The following is a 20161-nucleotide window of genomic DNA, read 5'->3' on the forward strand; positions in this document are numbered from 1 at the left end:
AGACGGTGGTAACTGTTCAAGCTGATATGTATCCTTGCTTATAAAGCAGTCAGCCCTCTGGTCTCTGCCTGATGTAGGCTGAGGGACCAGGGTTCGAGCAGACTTTGGGACTTACTGTCAGTATTCTCTGGCCTGGTTTCTCACTACAGAAGGCAGGGTATGTGTCCTTCTTGTCCTGAGTTTAAACTCCTCTGGGCGGGGGGTGTACATCTAGCCTTCAGCCTCCATGGTGGTCTTTCACAGCTGTCTCTAAGCCAGTCATTTTGGGAGAGTAACACTGGAATCCCTGAAGCTGCTGGCCGTGTCTGTACTTCCTTTCTTGGTCTGCTGGCCCTCTATGCTTACTTTTTATCCCTGGGCATTGGCCTTATCCATGATTGGGTTGATTAGTCCAGCTTCTGCTGCCAAGGAGAAGCAAAATGTTGAAACAGATTGGAATTTGGGGATGGTTGCCATTGGGTTGTGGTATGGTGGCAGCAACTTGCTTATTATACCTTCTTGAATGTCTAACCAGTGTGGACATTAAGGTGTAATCCGTCAGGATCAAGGATTAGAATGTTAGGTGTGTTACTTGTGGCAAACCAATGGGGATGGAAAAACATTGATGAGGAAGAGGAAGATTCATGGGAGAGGAGGTATATAGTTGATTTTAGCTATGTTAAAGGAGAGAAAACTTTAAGATAGCAGAGGAGGGGTAGCCTGTAGGCACTTAGCTATCTAGGTTGTATCTCAGAGGACAGTTGGAGTTAGAGATGAGTTAGGGACTAAGAGCCCTGCAGAACTCTTATGTCTAATATTTGTGTGGAAGGCTGGGACACCACAGGGTTACTATAGGCATGGGAGGAAATGAAGTGTGGTATGCCGAAAGCCAAGTGGAGAATGTGTTCTATGCAGGAAGATTTTTCCAACTGTTTTAAATTTTGAGTACTTGTATTTATGTATTAAATTGGGCAATGTGGCAATTATTTCTAACCGTTCACTATAGTAGCTTTACTGATTGACTAAAAGAGTATATACTATTAAAACAAAAAAGTATCTAGAGACTTTGGGAACAAGAAGGTAGTATAACCATAGCAAGAGAAGAGTAGTGGAATGATATGGGTGGAGAGCATATTAGAGTAAATAGAGGGTTGAGTTAAAGCTAAGGAATGGGATCTTAAGTGTGCATGAATGTCCTTTTTTTTAAAACTTGGAAAGGGATTATTATTGATTCAAATAACACAGATTTGTTGATTGCTTATAATGGGCACTGTTACAGGTACGTGAGAAAACTCACTGAACAAAACCTTCATTTGAGTACCTTCATTTCATTTGAGTACTAAGGGAGCTAGCCATATAGATATCTGAGGGAAGAGTCTAGCACTCTTACAGGAAAGTACAAAACTTTTAAAGGTGATTGGTTGCCTTGTTTAAGGGACAGTGTGTAACTGGAGAGAAATGAACAGAGCTAAGAGTGGTAGGAAACAAGACTGGAAAAGTGGCTTGGGCCAGATCATTTAGGGCATTGTATGCTGTGAGTCTGACTCCATGTTTTATTAATGCACATTACTATGATGATGGGTGGTGGGAAAACCTTAGAGAGTGAGGAGCAGAAGAATATGATTAAAATTTTATTTTGAAAGTGTTTTTCTGGCTGCTGTATGAGTGCAACTGTTTGGCAGGCAGTTATAAGGCTATTTTGATAGTCCAGGCAAAAGATGGCAATTGTTTGGATATTGCAACAGAGGTAGTTAGTTAGAGACGGTAGATGCTTTAGATATGTACAAGGATTTGCACATGAATTCTTTGTGAGGAGAAAGATACCGAGACTGATGGAACAATCAAGGTACTTTGCTTGAAGCAACTGGGTATATGAAAGGGTTCGTAACTATAGGAAGGGTTTGTTATTATTATTCTTCCAGAGAAAAATCTAGACTTTAGTGTTGGGTATAGTACATTTGAAATGAGTTTTACTATCTAAGAATATATCTTAGTTGGAAATGTGATTGTGTAGTTGAGGGGACTGGTTGAGGTTGGAGATGATTGGGAATTATAATCACACAGATGGTAGTTCAAAGTAGTGAAACTAAAAAATGGAAAATAGGGAGTGTTAGAGGGCTAAGGATATAACTCAGTGCTAGAGTGCTTGCCTAGCATGCAAAAGGCCCTATATTCAATCCCCATTACTGAAAAAGAAAAAAGGAAAGAAAAGAATAAATGAATGAAATCAAGAACCAAAGAGGTATTGACTAATGATGTCAAGGATTCACCAACATTTAGAAATCAGAAAGATGAGAAAATAGCAAAGAGAACTGAGAAGGACAGTAATGAAGGAAGAAGTACAGGGGCAGTAGTATTCAGAAGCCAGGTGAAGAAAATGATTTCTGTGTGTGTGTGTGTGTGTGTGTGTGGCTAACAGTTTTAAGGCCTTCTGAGAGTTTGCATAAGATGAGGATCTATTATTAACAATTAGGTTTGATAGAGTAGAGGCCATCCCAGAGGCAGCTTTGCTGTATTGATTTATGTGAAAATTTAGTTGGAATTAGTATAGGAGAATATGGTAGCATAAAATTTGATACTGATTGTAGATAAGCGTTTCAAAGGATTTTGCTGTAAATGGGACTAGAGATATGAACACAGACTAGAAATTGGAAGGTTGGAAGATGAGGTGATTCTCTTGTTATTGTGTCTGTTATCTTCATGGAATTAGAGGCGAAGCTGTTCCATGAGTGAAAGGAAGAGCAGGGTTTGAAGCTCTACACGAAAGGAATAGGTGTGAAATAGTCATCTTAAGAGTGGGAACGGTGGAATTAATAGTAGAGGGTTCATTTGAGATGTGTCATGAATTTAAACTCAAACAAGTCATTATTGTTTTTTAATTTCAACTGAACATTTAACTACTTGGATGTTAGGCAGAAAGGTGGGTTGAGTTAGAGATCTTTCCTGGTAAGTTCTATTCAGGGTGAGGAAGAGCCAGGGAGTTGAGAATCTATATATCGAAGCAATGGTTATCATAATGTAGGCAAGAAAAGAAAGGAACGGTGGGTAGTGGGAACCGGGAGATTAATGGGTAAGGAAAAGTTGTTATGGTCAATGAATTTGTTTCTGAAAATATCAAAGGATTGTTGTATTGAGAAAAACATGCTGGAAAGAAAGGCGTGGCATTCAGGGGCTGTGGAATATTTACATTTGAAGTGTTGAAGTGGTGATTTTTATTAGGTAATTACCAGGTCAAGGGTATAACTGGGGGAACGAGTGGCTAATACCAGTTAAGGAAAAGAGTTTTAGAAATGGAGGGGTCAAGGAACATAAAAGGGCACACTTTTGTGGAGCGCCTCTATGGATGCTGAAATCATTAGTAATCATCACTGGAGTAGCTGTGGAAGGAAGAGCAGTGGAGCAGGTGCTAACATCATCAGCAAATAAAAGACAGATTTTGAGATCATAGGGTAACTGTAGGAACCAGGAGTAACAGGTTACTTAGTTCTCGGTTCAAAGGACCCAGTCTTGGGTTTAGTGGAACTGAATTTTGTGGAGATTGAAAAAAAGTGGTGAGAAGAAATTCTAAGAAAGGGATGAGTTTGGGGATGGGGTCAGGTTTTGTACTGTAGATGGAGAATGGTGTACTAGACGGAATGAAATTGGGTATTTGGAAGATGATCACTGATTACAAAGGCTTGCATTTTATTTTAGTGATGTCTAGTAATGAGAGCAATGGAGAGTGATTCTTGGGTAAGGTTATGTTTACTAAACTGTATCAAGTAGCGCCTACATGGTTGTATTAATTTCTGATCTAGAAATAAGGCAGAAGGGTTCAGATTTTCACTTCTACCTTCTTCTGGCTAGGTCAGTAACCAATAGATTATGGTCTACATGAGTGTAGATTATTTGAAGAGCAGAAATCTGAAAGAAAGTGACTGAGGTCATTTGGGGATCAAATATGGAAGCCTTTTTGGGTGGAATTCAGTTAAGGAATGAAAATGGAAATCTGAACTAATACTGTCTAATGAAGTGGCTAAAATATCTCTGCTGTGTAGTTTGAAAATTAATACTGATTTTTGCCCTCCAGTGGAGGAAATCCTACCTAGTGAAATGAAGAAACAGTTGACTGCAATCTCTGAGGAGGTGATATATCTGGCTGAGCATTTTCCTGACACTTGCAGAAAATTGGAAAATCCACAGAGGTTGTATATTATATTTTTATCATTCTGTTTGTTCTTATTCCTATATGTGAATAATTAACTGTTCATTAAGATAGACTTATACATAATTTGCTTGAATACATGCACACAGACTGATTTATGTATTTGAGAAATCTTTACAGCTGTGAAATAGTACATCTGGAGGGCTTAGGTTTTTCTGTTGGCTTAGTAGGATACTTTATGAAACAAATAAATTATATTTATATTATATCTTTTGTCAAAGCAAAATAAGTACACATTAAGGAAAATATTTAAGATGCAAAGTTATCCTTTTTCTGTTTATGAGCAATCTGTAATTATATTTATTGTAATTTGGTGACTTCAAGTCTATCAATAAAAACAAGTTTTACACTGAGTAGCTTTATTTTTGGTGGGGTTACTATTTAATCATTTTACCTAAAGTAGACTACTAGAACAAAAGATATTCAAAGTTTAAAATTTGTTTATAGCTAAAGCACTAAATGACTTGAGATATTTAGACTGAATATTGTTCACATATTAATATACCTTGAACTATAGGTCCTATGTAGTTCACTCTTTCTTGGAACCAGACCTTTCTCTGGTCTTAATTACTGAGTGACTTCCTTGCTAAATCTCTATAAGCGGGAATGTTCTTGAACAGTGAACAGTTACAATATATGATAATGTAATTCTGAGGCAAAGAATACTTTGTAGAAATGAGCAGTTAGTTGGATTAGAAATGTAATTCATTAGAAACGTTATACATTAATTAGAATTAAATGTAATTCACACACTATTCATATGAGAAAATGTTAATGTATTCTTTTTTGGATGAGATTTGTTATGGATTTTGATTGAAAGATTTAACAAAGTGATATCGAAATTCAGCATTTTCTCGACATAGTTTTTTTTCCCTTCTACCAATTTGTTTTAGTAATTTTTATGTAACTGACAATTTCTAAAAGACATAACTTTCAAATAGGAAAGGTATCGTTAAAGCTGTTTCTTACTCATTTTTACATGTTTCTTTTAAGTTAGAAAAATCACCTTTTATGTGATTTTTACATGCATTTCAGATATATGTACTAGCAATTAAAATATATACCTCGTGTAAGTTACATATGCTTAATGCTTTGCTTCATAACATCACAGCTAACTAGGTTTTCTTAAAACTTAGGAATGGAAATACTATGTCTTACAAAGTTTTAGTGTCCAAACAAGAACTAGTCAACTCTCTTATTTTATGTTTTTTTTGTAGTAAGTCTACAGTGAATCTTGACTTACTTAAATTATACCTCAGAATCCCAGGAGACAGCCAAAAAGGCCTTCCAGCAGTCAGACTGTGTGTCATAAGCATGAGTTCAGACTCACTTTTTGCATTTCCAGTAAAGTACATGAGGCCATGTTCAGAGTACTTTGGAGTTTTGTTTATAGATACAGTTTGAAAAGTTTGTGTATCTGATTAAAATAAAAATGATAGGAATAAGAAGTGAAATGTGCCTGACAGCAGCCGGAAGTGACAGCTGGCCATCTGTGCAGAGAAGGGCTTTTTTCTTTTTTCGACAGGAGATTGAACCAGAGAGCCCTGAAATACATCCCCCATCCTTTTGATTTTTATATTTGGGACATGGTCTCACTGTTTCCTAGGCTGGCCTTCAATTTGAGATTCACCTACCTCTGCTTCCCAAGTAGCTGGAATTACAGGCATGTACTGCCATGCCTCTATCCACAAACCAGGAAGTATTCAAATAGAGTACTTTTAGGTTTACTGCAGAAGAGAACAACTTGATGCTTAGTGGACCCTGAGCATTCACTGAATATAGTATTGCTTAATCATTGTTTTAGATTCCATATATATCTGTTGTATTGTTGTTATTGTACTTGATGTTCTGGTGAGAGCTAAAGCTGTCTGCAGTCAACTGGTATAACTAATAACAATCCTAATAAAGTAAGAAATGTCCTTTATGCCTTATTGAGTAAAGCAGGAAGCTGTTGATATTTGTTAAGAGTAGATATTAGCTATCTTACATGACACAAGTCATCCTCTAATGTTAGTGAAGGGTAAATGAACTCTTAATAGTTTTTTTATTAGATCTGTGCCACTGTTGCTGTGTTTATATGTTTCAGCATTCTCAATACAGGTAATGAACTATGTTTGGACCAAACCTCTCTATGTACAAGGTTCTTATATTTGAATAGCTGTGTACAGTGCTAAGTATTCTTTATAGTTTACAAAATTTTAAAACACTAAAATTGCTGTGGTTTTAGTTTTTGAATATAATTTTGCTCTTGATTTTTTTGTGTATTAATTTGGATTTGCCAACCTAAACTTGAGCTCAACTTTGGAGTATTGTGGAAATAACTCCTGAAACGACCCAGCTATAGTTTATTAGCATGTCAAAGCAAATTTTTATTTGCATCATTAATATAAAATTTTAAAAGGCATTTCAGATTTTATTAAGTATTGATTTTAAATACTGCAAAATTAGAAAACCTAAAAAGCACTAATTACATGGTCAAATATGTCTTGCTGTTCATTGTGCTCCCTTTACTGTCTCTAATTTCCACTTTTATGAAGTACCTAAAAAATTGCTTTAATAAGACCTATAACTAGTAGATAAGATAGTGTGCTTTATTTTATATTCTAGCAGTGGTTTTCCATTTTGATTAATTAGGGTTAGCGACTATACTGTGCAGCCATTTAGCGTCAGTTAAAACATTACATATTAACAATTGCAATGGGTTAAATGTAATTTGTAGGCCATTTATTCATATGAATGTTTTATCTTTGCATTTGTTTTATTTGCCTACTGATGGAAAGTTTTATTTTTCCTTTTTTAAAGAATATGTGTTCATTTTTAAAGAAGTAAAGTGTCATTTTCAAACTTCAGTGTAAAAACTGTTACATTTGAGATTTTTTTCAGTAATGAAAAAGTTAGATAAAATATTGGGTCATAAACTTTTTCTTTTTTGGGGGGAGAGGGGTGGTTTCCGGTACCAGGAATTGAACTCACGACCTCGTGCTTGCCAGGCAGGGGCTGTGCCGCTGAGCTAAATCCCCAGCCCCAAACTTTTTCTTTTAACTTAAACTATGTTTGTTCCCAATATTTTGGTCTACATTAGTACTTTTTCATTAAATGTAGGCTACTGTTTGTTCTGCAAAATGTTTCTTGTTTAGACTGTACTTAGGTTGTTTACAATTTCAGTGTCTTTAAAATGGAGGGAAAAATTATGACACTTGAAGCAATCTAAATGGAGAGTTGTAGGAATTTTTATGGTTTTTCCTCTATACTTTTATATTTACTTTGACTATAGTTTATCAAAGAACTTTTTTAAAAAAGGAAATGTGCTAAGTCTTTCCATATGCTCAGTGCAGAATTTTATGACATTTTTTGTTGTGTATCATTGATTTACTTTATGTTTAATTAAATTAATTACAAAAAAAATGTAGCTGGCACTAACAGATTGGGACCACATACAACTAATGCTTTGTGAACATGCAAATCAGTGGTTGGATGCAGAAATACCTACCTGTGCTAGAGAGTAACCCAGCTCTTAACATGGGGCATTCAGAATGAAGCGCAGGCGTAATCCAACGAGTCTTCTCTAAGCGGTTTCAGAAAATTTTTATTTATTAAACAGCTTTCAAATTTGTTCTTATAGTTAATATAATTAAAGTTTAATCTTCTTACAAATTTTATAGGGTTCCTGTAATATTGAAGAATATTTCAGAAAATCTATATTCACTGAGGAAGATGATATTTGCCTGTACTAACACCGAGTCTGACCTGAGGCCCAGCAGTAATTTTCATTTACTGTCAGTGGAGGATTCAGCTGCTGTTGGAGAAGAACAGAAACAAACTAGAGAACATAACGTTTTTAACAAAGTTAAAGATGAGACGTGGGACACAACACTTGATAATTTAATTAAACATGATGGTGAAGATATACTTGGAGATACAATGAAACAAACTGATGGCTTTGAAGATGGAATAAAAGACAATAACGTGGAAGAAAATATGGAAAGAACTTGTTTGATGTCATTAGATATTACAGAATATGACCTCCAAATTTTGGAACAGCAGGCTCAAGAAAAATATCTTAGTGATGTTTCTTTTCAGTCTGCTGAGGTACTAAACAAAGTGGAGACACTTTTTACATTCACAGTAGGGGCTAACTTCTGTGAAGAGGCTTGTGGTAAATAACTTAAACCTTATGGGACGTACACGTTCTGCTGCACACAGTCCATTCTGCCTTTGTAGTGTGAAAGCAGCCATAGATAAATAAGATGTGCCTTTTGTGCGTAAATGCCTGTTAGGGTGAGAGCTTTTCAAATAACTTATTTTTTTCTTAAATTCTAAACTTCTTACTTGGTTTTTCACTAGTAGAAATTAGTCAAGAAGCTCATGTTCTGTAGAATTTTACATTTTCTTGCAAAAAATAAGTATGTAGATTTTGAAAACCATTTTAATAGAATTATTTTATCATTTTTCTAACGGAAACAAAATTTCTAATGGATAAACTCTTTTTAATTACATCAGTAACCCTTTCCATTAGTCTGTGAATGCTTTTTGTTTTAAAATTGTTTATAAAATATTCTCAAAGCATTTGCACAAGGTTCCCCCATCAGTAAGTATTGTCTTTTGCTAACATCTGTGTTACCCTTGAATTCTCCAAAAATTTCTTGTTACGTATATACTTTCAACATTATGTATTTCATATAGTATAGAATTATGATCATGATTTCATGACTTCTAGACCAGTTGTTGCCATTTTTAATAATAAATAACATTTTTTCTTTATTCATTAAAGACCTTATCTAAAAAGTAGAATTTCTCCCTGTTAAAGTTTTATTTTAAACTCTTTTAAACCTAAAATTTGCAGATTAAGACTATTTCTTTTTCTTCAGTTGAAGTGTTAGGCATTTTCAGGGGCATCTTTTCTTAATCTTTTTTTGTGAGTTTCTTTGTGTGGATTTTTATGCTGTTGGACACTTCCTGAGGCTTGGCAAATTGTTAAGATTCCTCATATCCAACCTTATGTAAAGACTAAGTAAATAACATATCTGACACTTTTTCAAATTCATATGGATGCTACTTATACAATATTGATCTATTTAAAGATATACAGGCATAATATACCAACTGTATTTTTAAAATCAGTTCCCCTAAAAAAAATGATTGCTGTTCTTGACCTTTTTTTTTTGTGGTACTGGGTGTAGAATCCAGGCTCTTGGCACTGAGCTACATCCCCAGCCATTTTCATTTTTTATTTTATTCTGAGATAGGATTTTGCTAAGTGCCTAAATTGCCCAGGGGCGGCTCAAGTTTACATCCTTCTTGCCTCAGCCTCCCAGAGTGCTAGGATTACACGTGTGTACCACCATCTCTACAGATTTTTGCAACATTTGACATTGTTTATGCATAGTTGAACTTTTCACTTTTTACTCTAAGAGTAGAGATTTTATTGAAAGTCTGTGAATTTAAGTTCTGTAAGTTTTTAACTCTTTCTTTCCCTTTGGTTCTTGGTTTTTCTTGTCATTCCTTCTTCCTTCTGCTTTTCTTCTTCATATTATATAAACATATAAGTATGATTTGTAAATTTACCTATTAGAGAAGAGAAAAGATGGCTAAAGATAGATAACATTGATAACTTTATTTTGTAGAAGAAAAGAGGGTGATCAATTACTGGCAATTAATTTTGAAATGCTTTTTTTAAAGCATTTATCTCCAGATGGTAATGAAAAAGATTCATCTTTTATAATTGAAAGTGATGAAGATTTAGAAATGGAGATGCTTAAGGTATGTTCAAAATTACTAAAAATTACTTCATGTTCTTTCCAAAGGAATCTTAATGGAAGTATTATTTAATTGTAAGCTAGATCCCATCACAATGTTGGGAACTTCATATTTCATGTTTTCCAATTAATATTTCTTTGTTTTTATATGATGTGTAATGTTTTATAAGTAATATGCAATTTTTGCATACATGTTCAGTGCTCTTTTTTACATTACTTTCAATTATTTTCTGGAATAGAGGTGGTGATTAAGCTCTTCAGTATTGATATTGGTTTCCCTTCTCATCCGTATATATGCCCTTTTGTTCGGATATTCTGCTTTTATACATTCATTAATCTTTATAATCTTTGGTATCTCTTACTATGGATTTTAAGTATTTTGTGTAATTTTCTAACAGTTTACATGGTTCAACTTTACTGTTTTATTATGAACACTGAAAGTATAATGTACATATTTTTTACCCCTTTACTCAGCTTCCAGTTTGTCAGGAGTTATGAACCAAAAGTGGACAGTAAAAGCCAGGTTGGGGATGTAGCTCTGTGGTAGTTTGGTGCTTAGTGTAAGCAGCATCCTGGATTGAATCCCTAGCGCTAGAAAAGAAAAACAAAAGGAAGAAAGAAAATCCAATGTAGGGGCTGGGGATTTAGCTTAGTGGCAAAGCACTTGCCTGGCAAGCACAAGGTCGAGAGTTCGGTTCCCGGTACCGGAGAAAAGCCAAAAAAAAAAAAATAGAAAATCCAATGTAGCCAAATTAAGGAAACAATAGAGGAAAACACAAGGGTGCCATTGTGTATACTTTTTATTCATCATCTTTAGATTGATGTGATTTTTCCTTTTATGAAGTGAGAGTAATTTCTTGATTCTTTAGTTTCTAGGCCTAGTTGTAGCAATTACAATGACAATTAAGAATATAGTTTCTGAATTTAGATGTGGATTTGAGTCTCCTTTCCTTTTATTGACCATGTGACTTTTCTTACCCTTTTTGAAGCTCAGATAACGGTTGTTATTTAAAGTATTGCTGAGAGCTTAGCATAGATCCTGGCATGCAGTTAAGTGTTTATTAAATATAAGCTAAATCATAATTCCGTCATTGATTAACCATTTCTCTGAGGAGTACTATTCAAGTATTGAATTGATAGAATTCTTGTGGACATCTACAGACATAAAATATATAATGCATCTCTTAAAAGCAAACTGGGTGCCGGGGGTAAGAGAACTTTATTTTACAGGGCTATCTAAATATGTTTGTGGACTTGAATAAAAAAAAATTAGAAGCAAAATCACTTTTTGTTCTCTTTAGGTCTAAAATGAGTACACTTTTTTTAAACTCTTAAAATGTCAATAATAAATGGAAGGTTTAATGAAAAGAGAAAATGATAGCTATGGCTTAACAAAGCCTTCCTTATCCCTTTTTAGTAAAAAGTTTATAGATAAAATTGAAATATCCTAACATTGCTGAGATAATCTTTTGTTGAGAGAAAAAACCAAGTATGATAAAGCCAAATTAAAAATGAATAATCTTATTTCATATAGGTAGTATTCCTTTCCTGAAATTTCTTTTAACCTTGCACTTCTTTTTTTTTTTTTAATTTTTTTTTTTTGGTTTTTCTCCGGTACCAGGAACCGAACTCACGACCTTGCGCTTGCCAGGCAGGCGCTTTGCCGCTGAGCTAAATCCCCAGCCCTTGCACTTCTTTTTGACAAATCCAAAACCACATTTATTATTTGCTTATAGTTTAAGTCTTATCCTTACTCAAGAATGTGACTGTTACATAAAGAAACTCATTACAAAAAAAAGTTTGAAACCCACATTTATCACTTGCGAATTGAAAACATTGAAATACAATAAAGAAAAAATACTTTAAATTACCCGAATTCAAAATTTATGATAGATTTCCCCAGGGGCAGTTCATTATATGCTATTAATGAACCTTGTTTATGATGGAAGTATTGCATCTTTGGCCTTGTGCCTTGGAAACTATTCTTGCGCACACATTTATAGAGGAACACACATGCTCTTTTGTGGTATTGCTTGTACAGCTGCCAGCATTGAACAAAATTGTAAGCCATGTTAATAATAATTCTTTTGTGTTTGGTGAAAAAGATACGACACTGTCAGTGGTTCTGCTTTTATAATGTCTTTTAAACTTTCAGTCTTTAGAAAACCTAAATAGTGATGCTGTAAAAAAAGTTCATTCTGAGTGCCCAGAAAGAGAAAGAAATTTGAATCTTCCTGTTGGACAAGATGAAGATATAAGTGAAGCCATTCAAGAGGAAGAAGAAGGTGAGGATGGTAAGCTATGAAATATGTTTGCTGTGACTCATTTGTGATACCTACCATTGGCTTTAGTTTATGGTCTAGGTTTAAAGTGTTTTGGAGGTTAGGGGCTTTGAAGAATTTGATTAATTTGTTATTAAGTCCTATAAACTTGCTGTTAAATTCCTTAGCGCTGTCATATCTATGAAGCACAACCTTACTGTTTCTAAAAATAGGTAATGAAAATCTTGCGTCACTCGAGAAATCTGGTGATGTAAAACTACACTTGATCTTAGCCAAAAGGCCGAGAAGCGATGGTGATGTAAAACTTTTCATTCTGAATTATAAATTTTGTTTGGGTCTTAATTGTAGTCATGAAATAATTTACTGAATATTAAAGATCACTGCAAAGGACATGGATACATAGCATTTGCTCTTCAGGAGCTTATTATGTAAACAAATAATACAATTTAAAGAGCAAAATGGACTAGTTTTCAGGCTTTATCTTAATATTATAAAGGATGCACTAAATTAATTTTTCATTAAGTGAAAAAGTTATGACGTCAGGATCTTTTTATAAAGTAGAACTCACACTAGACTTAGACTTCATCATCGACACAGTATGGAATTAAACATTGTATAGATGGAAAGTATATCTAAATATATTGATAATATGTCTTTGTCTTTCTTTTCTTTTTTAAATGTAGGCATAATTTGTCCAGAACTATTTTGTTTTCTGTTTAGAAGTGTGGAAGCTGAGAAATTTAGTAATTAGCTTTAAATTGTTTAATGATGACCGATTCCTTTTTTGCCCTTCCTTTGGACTCATGAATTTTTGAACTTAAAGATGGACAGTGAAAGTCACAGGCGTAGAGCTAATGTAATAGCCCTGCTGTACTCTGCAGGTAGAATTTTGGTCAGAATTTAGGTAGGTAAGTTTACTGAACTAAATTGGATTTAGTTCATTAAACTTGATTTAGCTAAGTTTAGTTAAGTAGGCTTAGGTAAGTAAAATGAAGATTTTGTTTCATCTATATATTTTGTAACATTAATGTAATACTTGATTATAATTAATTGAAAGTTGGTTATATTATAAAATTGGATTGGTATATTATTGTTTCATTCTACATGTAAAAATCTAAGAAGTATAGCTGATTCTAAAATATCAGTATTTTATGGTGCTGGTAAAATGTGAAGTACAACAAAATTTTAAAATTTAATAATCTTAGGGTCATGACTGATACCCAGAGCACCAAATTAGGTTAGAATGAAAATAAAACAGTAACTTCTGGTACTTACAATTATATTCTTTTAAGAAAGCCAATGAAATAAACTTCTTTTCTTCCTTTCATGTAGTGTATTTCTATTTGAACATAAAAGCCCATTTTGTTTTATTTTAAGACCATTTTTTACCAGAACCCAATGCAAAGCAAGTTATTTGCCTCAAGACTTATTTTGGCCATCATAGTTTTAAACCGTGAGTATAATCTCAATTAGATTACATATTTTAGTATTTTTTTTCACAGGGGAAAAAAATAATCTATTCAGTGGTGGCAACACGCTATCACTATTAGTCATATTTTCCACTCTAATTCCTATAAGTGACTGCAAAATTATTTTGAAGTAATATTATATATAAAATTCCTTTCTGCAAATCATGTTTATAAGCAAGGAAAGTGCTTTTCTTTTAACTGAGTGCTTCTATGTAGAAACTAAAGATATTCATGAGTTTCCATTTTATGTTGGTGTATTTTTCATTAAGTATCTGTGTGCCTGTTCTGTGCATCATATTTCCCAAAGGTAATAGAAGCTTGTAAGACAGTAGTTTCAAGAACAATGATAATTTATTTAACATTCTTAAACTGTATTTACCTCTGATGTGCATATTTGTAAGTATACATGAGTAAAAGTGAGATGAGGAGCAAGTAAATTTGCATAAAAGTAATAAGAATGTAAAAATTAAGAGTAGATTTTTCCAGTTTAAGCATTAAAAAAAAACTCCATTGAAACATTTCTTTCCTTTTTGTCTTTCAAACTTAAAATTTAAGCATGTCTTATATACAGGAAAGTGCACATAGGTGTTTAGATTAGTGAATTTTGATAAACTGAGCACCCTGTACAAGCAGCACTTAGATAAGATCATCATCAGCCTGGCAGAGACCACCTCTGAGTTTTCCCTTGAGATGATTAAAAATATATATTTTTTCAGCAGTTGGGTATTTATTGTCTTTGTAAACTTTTTTTTTTCTCCTTTTCCAATTATGTTTTCTTGGTACATTTTAGATATATATAATGATCACATTCATCATAGAGAATTTGTAACAGTACATGATAGAACTTGTTTCTTTTTTTTCCATTCCCCTAACCTCTCTTCAACCCCTCCTCAACTCCCCATTTACAAAAGCTTTGTTTCCATTTTTTCCTTCATTTCTCTTCTCTTTTTTTTTTTTTTTTACTTTTCTCTTCTCTCTCCCTTGTTCCACTCCCCACTGGAATATTTTCTTCCCATTTCACAATACCTATTATACATTTTGGTCCTTATTTACACTTTCAGTTTCTCATACCAGAGAAACAATGTGATATTTATACATGTGTGTCTGATTTATTTCACTTAAGAGTATGGTCTCGAGGTACATTCATTTATCTAGAAATATCTTGAAGAGATTATAAGAAAGTTTTCTAAGGTAAGGTTGAAAGGATTTTAAATTTTTATTAGTATATGTTTACAGTACATAATTTACAGTACATAGATTACGCTTATCATGTGGAGTTGCTACATGTACATCACACATCTTAATCATTTTATTCTCTTTCCCTTTCCTCCCATGTGTTTATCCATCACCTAGATTCTACTGTTTACATCCTACTGTACTTGTTTTACCACATATCCATCTATCCATCCCTCTATTGATCTATTACTCTGTCAGAATATTAGAATGCATCTCAGGGTCAATTTTGGACATCATTACACTTCTCCCTAAGTATCTCAGCATATAAATTATTAACTAAGAGTTAAATATTTATTTGTAATTTTCCTTTGGTAAAATTTGCATACAAGAAATGTACAAACTTTAAATGAATGTTTGTATATCTCAAGTATGTAAGCACACATCCACATATCTTAAGTCCTTATCAAGATATAGAATATTACCATTACTCCAACAGTTCTCTCATTTTAATCTTACATCATTTCTCTTCTTTAATTTAAATAATGGGTTCCATTGGATATCTGGCATGAAGCTTGAAATGTACTTTATACTTTAAGTATATGTAATAAAATTTAATACGTACCGTGAAATGTAAACTCCTAATTCTTTAGCTATCCTAATTGAGAAGTTGATTAATGGAGTTCCTTGTTGTAAAGTTCTAGGTGTGTATACATTTATATTTGAAACTCAGAATTAGAAATGAAGTTCTGTTAGTGGAAGTAAAAAATTAAATAAGTTTCAACTTATCATTTGAGTTTCTCATTAATAAAACAAAATAGCTTTTTGCTTTTTACCTTCAAGGGTTCAGTGGAAAGTTATTCATTCTGTTTTGGAAGAAAGAAGAGATAATGTTGTTGTCATGGCAACTGGTAAGTAATAGTTAAGTGAAAAATCTAATTCTTCAAAAACTAAAACATAAAGGGTTTGAAGTGCTTAACCTTTTATTAAAGTCTCAAAATATACATACAAGTGGTTTAAAAAATAGAAGAGAGTGAACAGGAAATAGGTGCTGAAATTTATGCATGAAGTAGTTTTTAGGAAGATGATATGCTAGTACTGATCATTCAGCCATACAAGTACATGGTAAGGAGATGTTATTTTTTATTTATGTGAGTGTATTATTTTTACTTTAAGGATATGGAAAGAGTTTATGCTTCCAGTACCCACCTGTGTACTTAGGAAAGATTGGCATTGTCATCTCACCTCTTATTTCCTTGATGGAAGACCAAGTGCTCCAGCTTGAGTACGTAATGCTTTCATTGCCACATCATTGCTCTCTTGCTTTAGTCTGTAAATGAAAAATCTGATGTATTGTGTTAAAATTTAGTTCAAAACAGCACATTTCTGCAAGTTGTGCTTTATCTGTACTAGCAATAAATAACACTTTAGTGGAAGATCTTACCTTCCTCCTTTTCTTCTTCTTTTTTTTTTCTGGTGCTGGGTATTAAACCCAGGGTCTTGTACATGCTAGGCAAGTGCTCTCCCACTAATCTGCATTTCCGGCCTTTATCTTCTCTCTTGATTTTTCTATAAATCAGGGTTATCAGGGGGCCTTAATAAAATTTTCTAAAAGGTATTATTATTTTTCCAGTTTACATTTTTTTTTTAAAAATTCGTCTGTTGTTCTGTTACCTGTACTTTAGTTTGGTATGAAATACATACAGAGAAGTCTATTTTTTATCTCTGAAAAACTTTTTATCTTCTTCAACTCAAGTTATCAATGAAAGATTCAACCTGAAAAATTTCCCTGGCCCCTGCAGGACTTTATCAAGTTAGTAAGATATGAAGGGAGAGAAAAAGGTTGCAGAGAACAGGAATACACATTACAACTTTTTTATTTGTACTCACTCAAAGATGAAATTAACATTTGTAATGTATACTTTGGTCTGGAATATTTGTTGTTCTTGTTATAGAATGTCCAACGTTCCAGCCTGTTTCCTTGGATCAGCACAATCAAAAAATGTTCTTGAAGATGTTAAATTGTAAGTTACTCAGGTGACTGTGGCATCTGAGAAAATTCTGTATAGAAATATTTTACTTAATGCATGAGTAAAATGTCCTTAATTAAATGTACTTTGTAGTACATAGTATAGTTAATTTAGCATGTTTCTAACTTAGAGGGTTCTGTTATTCTTAGTTCCTGAGCTGTAAGATTAACATTGTAGTCATGGAATTATAAACGTTTCATTTTGGTGATTGGTGACTGGATTGGGAAAGGCAGGGAAAGAGGAAGGAATGGGTCAAGAAAGGTCCTCGTAAACTTGGCAAGTTTACCAAATAGAACTCACAGAATATCTGGATTTGGCTATTTTTATCAATGAGGACACTGAGGCCCAGAGACAAATGATTTTCCCAGAGTCACGCAGTGAAATTCTTACTGAGCAGAAACTGGACCAGTGATGCCAACCCTTTTAGAGCTTTCAGTGATAATAAACAGCTGGCTGCAGTACGTGTGCTATAGACTTGCTGCCACTGGTCTTGACTTTTAAGTCCTTTCCTACCGATTCTATCATTACATAAGAAGAATATCATCTTAAGTATACACTAAAAACGTGTATATACATATGTACACACTAATGTCAATATATATACATATTAGTATATTTATATGCATATATAAATCCATACTCAGTGCACAGATGCATTTAATAAGTTTTGAGAAATGCATACAAATATGTAACCCAAACCCTTATCAAGATGGTACGGTATTACTGTGACTCTAGAAAGTTCCTTCATGTACCTCACATCCATCCTTCTCATCTTGTATCCTGAAACAAATCAGTGCTTTGAGTTTTTCTACTCTAGAATTTCATGTAAACAGAGTCACATAAAATGAACTGTTTTCTGGAAGACTTTCATTCAGTGTAGTGTCCTTTTCATTCTTCCGTGTTGTTGCATATGTCAGTAGTGGTTTTTTTTAATGTCTGAGGATGAATGTACTATAGTTTGTTTTTACATTTCCTCATGGATAGATGCCTAGGCTATTTCTAGTTTTAAACTATTAGTAAGGAAGCTGATGTTAACATTTCAAAATAATTTTTTTGTGGACATCTGTTTTGTATATTTGAATATTTTATTTAGCTTTATTGGAGTATAACTGACATGTAATACATTTTCCATACTGAAAATGTACAATTTGGTACATTTTAACATATGTATGCATTTACAAAACCATCATCAAAATTCAGATAATGAACATAATCATCACCTGCAAAGTTTATTGGTACTTTTCCTAAACCATTCTTTCTTCTTTCCCTACCTTCCCCACCCTAGGTAATTGTTAATCTGTTTTCCATCACTGTAAATCAGTTTGTGTTTTCTAAAATTGTATGTAAATGGAGTTAATCATCCATTATATGTTCTTTCTTTTGTCTGGCTTACATAATGCAGCATAATTATTTTGAGATTCATCCATGATATTACATTTATTAATAGTTCATTCCTTTTATTACTAAGTAGAATATATTACATTGGATACATTACAATCTATCCACTTACCTGTTAATAGATATTTGGAATGTTTTCATTTTAGACAACTACAGGGAAACCTACTCTGAACAATATGTTTTCATTTCATTGGTACATACGAGTGCAATGACTGGAAAGGTAGTGGATTTAACTTTACTTTTTCAAAGTAAAGTCAACTTGCCAAGTAAAGTTAAATTGACATAACATAAAATTTACCATTTTTACTGTTATTAGTGTCTGGAAGCTTTTGGTGTGTTAATAATGTTATATAACTGTCATCACAAATTGCAGAACATTTCATTACCCACAAAAGTATTGTCACACCGATTAACCAGTCCCTACTAGTTGTTCCCTTTTCTGTTCCATTCCAGCCACTCATCTACTGTGTGTCTCCATTTAGTATACCTGCCCTTGACATTTCATATAAACGAACTTATACAGTGTGTGGTTTTTGTGTCTGTCATCTTCCCTTAGCGTTATTTTATCAGTGTTTCACTTTTTATTATGACTGAGTAGTATTCCACTGGATAGGCATTCCACATTTTGTTTACCCATTTACTAGTGGTAGACACTTGGGTTACTCTTACTTGGCTTTTAGGAATAATAATGCTTTGAATGTTTGTGTAGAAGTTTTTATGTAAACATATGTTTTTCAATTCTGTTGTGTGTATGTTAATGAGTGAAATTGCTGGGTCATATGGTGATTCTGTGTCTTTTTAAGAAATGTCAAACTTTTGGAGAGTGATTGTACTGTTTTATACTCCACGCCCCCCAGCAGTATATGAAAGGTCCAGTTCTTTCCCATCCTTGACATTTCTTGGTATGGCCAAACTTTAATTTTACCAACTTTAATAGCAATTTAATAATTTTAAATTTAGCATTGTGTGTTAAATTTGCTTTGCCTTACTAATTATGTTGCGTCTTTTCATATACTTATTGAACATCTATATCTTCTTTGAGGAAGTATCTGTTCAGATCTTTAGTCCATTCTTTATCGGTCTTTCTTCCTTACTGAGTTTTGATAGTTATATATTCTGGATATAAATCTTTTCTTTTATGTATGTTTTGCAAACATTTTATCCTAATTCATGTCTTCTCTTTTTACTCTCTTCACAGTTCTTTTAAAGAGCTATAGACTTTTTTTTTTTTTTTTTTGGTACTGGGAATCAAACTCAGGATCTTGTGCTTGCCAGGCAGGCGCTTGTGCCGCTGAGCTACACCCCCAGCCCTAGGCTTTCGTTTTGATAAAGTCCAGTTTGTCAATTTGTTCTTTTTATAGATTTTGCTTTGGTGTTTAAGAAATCTTTACCTAGCCCAAAGTTATAAAGATTTCATTTTATATTTTCTCCTAAAAGTTGTAAAGTTTTATATTTTACCTTTAGACCTCTAAGTCATTTTAAATAAATTTTGTATATCACTTGAGGTGTTGCTTATACTTTATTTATTTTTACATATGTCCAGTTGTACCAGCTCTATTTTTTAAAAGACTATTCCTTCTCCACTAAATTGCCTTTTTATGTTTATAAAAAATAAATGGACTAGCCAGGCATGGTGATGTATGCCTTGTACTCTTAGCTACTTGGGAGGCTGAGGCAGGAGGTTAAGAGTTTGAGGCCAATCTGAGCTACTTAATGAGACCTTGTGTCAGAGTGGGTCTATTGCTGTTCTGTTTTCTGTTCTGTAGATCCATTTGTCAGTCTTGTTTGTCATCCTTCCTTACTAGAGCCTTATTAAACTTTGAAGTCATGTAGTACAAGTCCTCCAGTTTTGTTCTTTTCTTTCAAAGTT

The 20161-nt window shown here is 33.4% G+C and overlaps 1 protein-coding gene across 5 annotated transcripts in view; it reads left to right on the forward strand.

The window, feature by feature from the left end:
* Wrn (Werner syndrome, RecQ helicase-like) overlaps positions 1-20161 on the forward strand; it is a 138290-nt gene that overhangs the window by 51541 nt on the left and 66588 nt on the right. For 4 of the 5 annotated variants that reach the window (XM_005398390.2, XM_005398387.2, XM_005398388.2 and 1 more), the window contains 8 exons: positions 4049-4163; positions 7846-8272; positions 9863-9943; positions 12095-12233; positions 13599-13674; positions 15707-15774; positions 16040-16148; positions 16819-16887. In XM_005398390.2, coding sequence (XP_005398447.1) covers positions 4049-4163; positions 7846-8272; positions 9863-9943; positions 12095-12233; positions 13599-13674; positions 15707-15774; positions 16040-16148; positions 16819-16887 — 1084 coding nt within the window. The remainder of the gene's footprint in view (positions 1-4048; positions 4164-7845; positions 8273-9862; positions 9944-12094; positions 12234-13598; positions 13675-15706; positions 15775-16039; positions 16149-16818; positions 16888-20161) is intronic. The other variant, XM_005398389.2, reaches the window with a different exon arrangement.

The sequence above is a fragment of the Chinchilla lanigera genome, unplaced genomic scaffold (genome assembly GCF_000276665.1).
Source record: "Chinchilla lanigera isolate Chin_1 unplaced genomic scaffold, ChiLan1.0 scaffold00062, whole genome shotgun sequence".
Taxonomy (NCBI): Eukaryota; Metazoa; Chordata; class Mammalia; order Rodentia; family Chinchillidae; genus Chinchilla; species Chinchilla lanigera.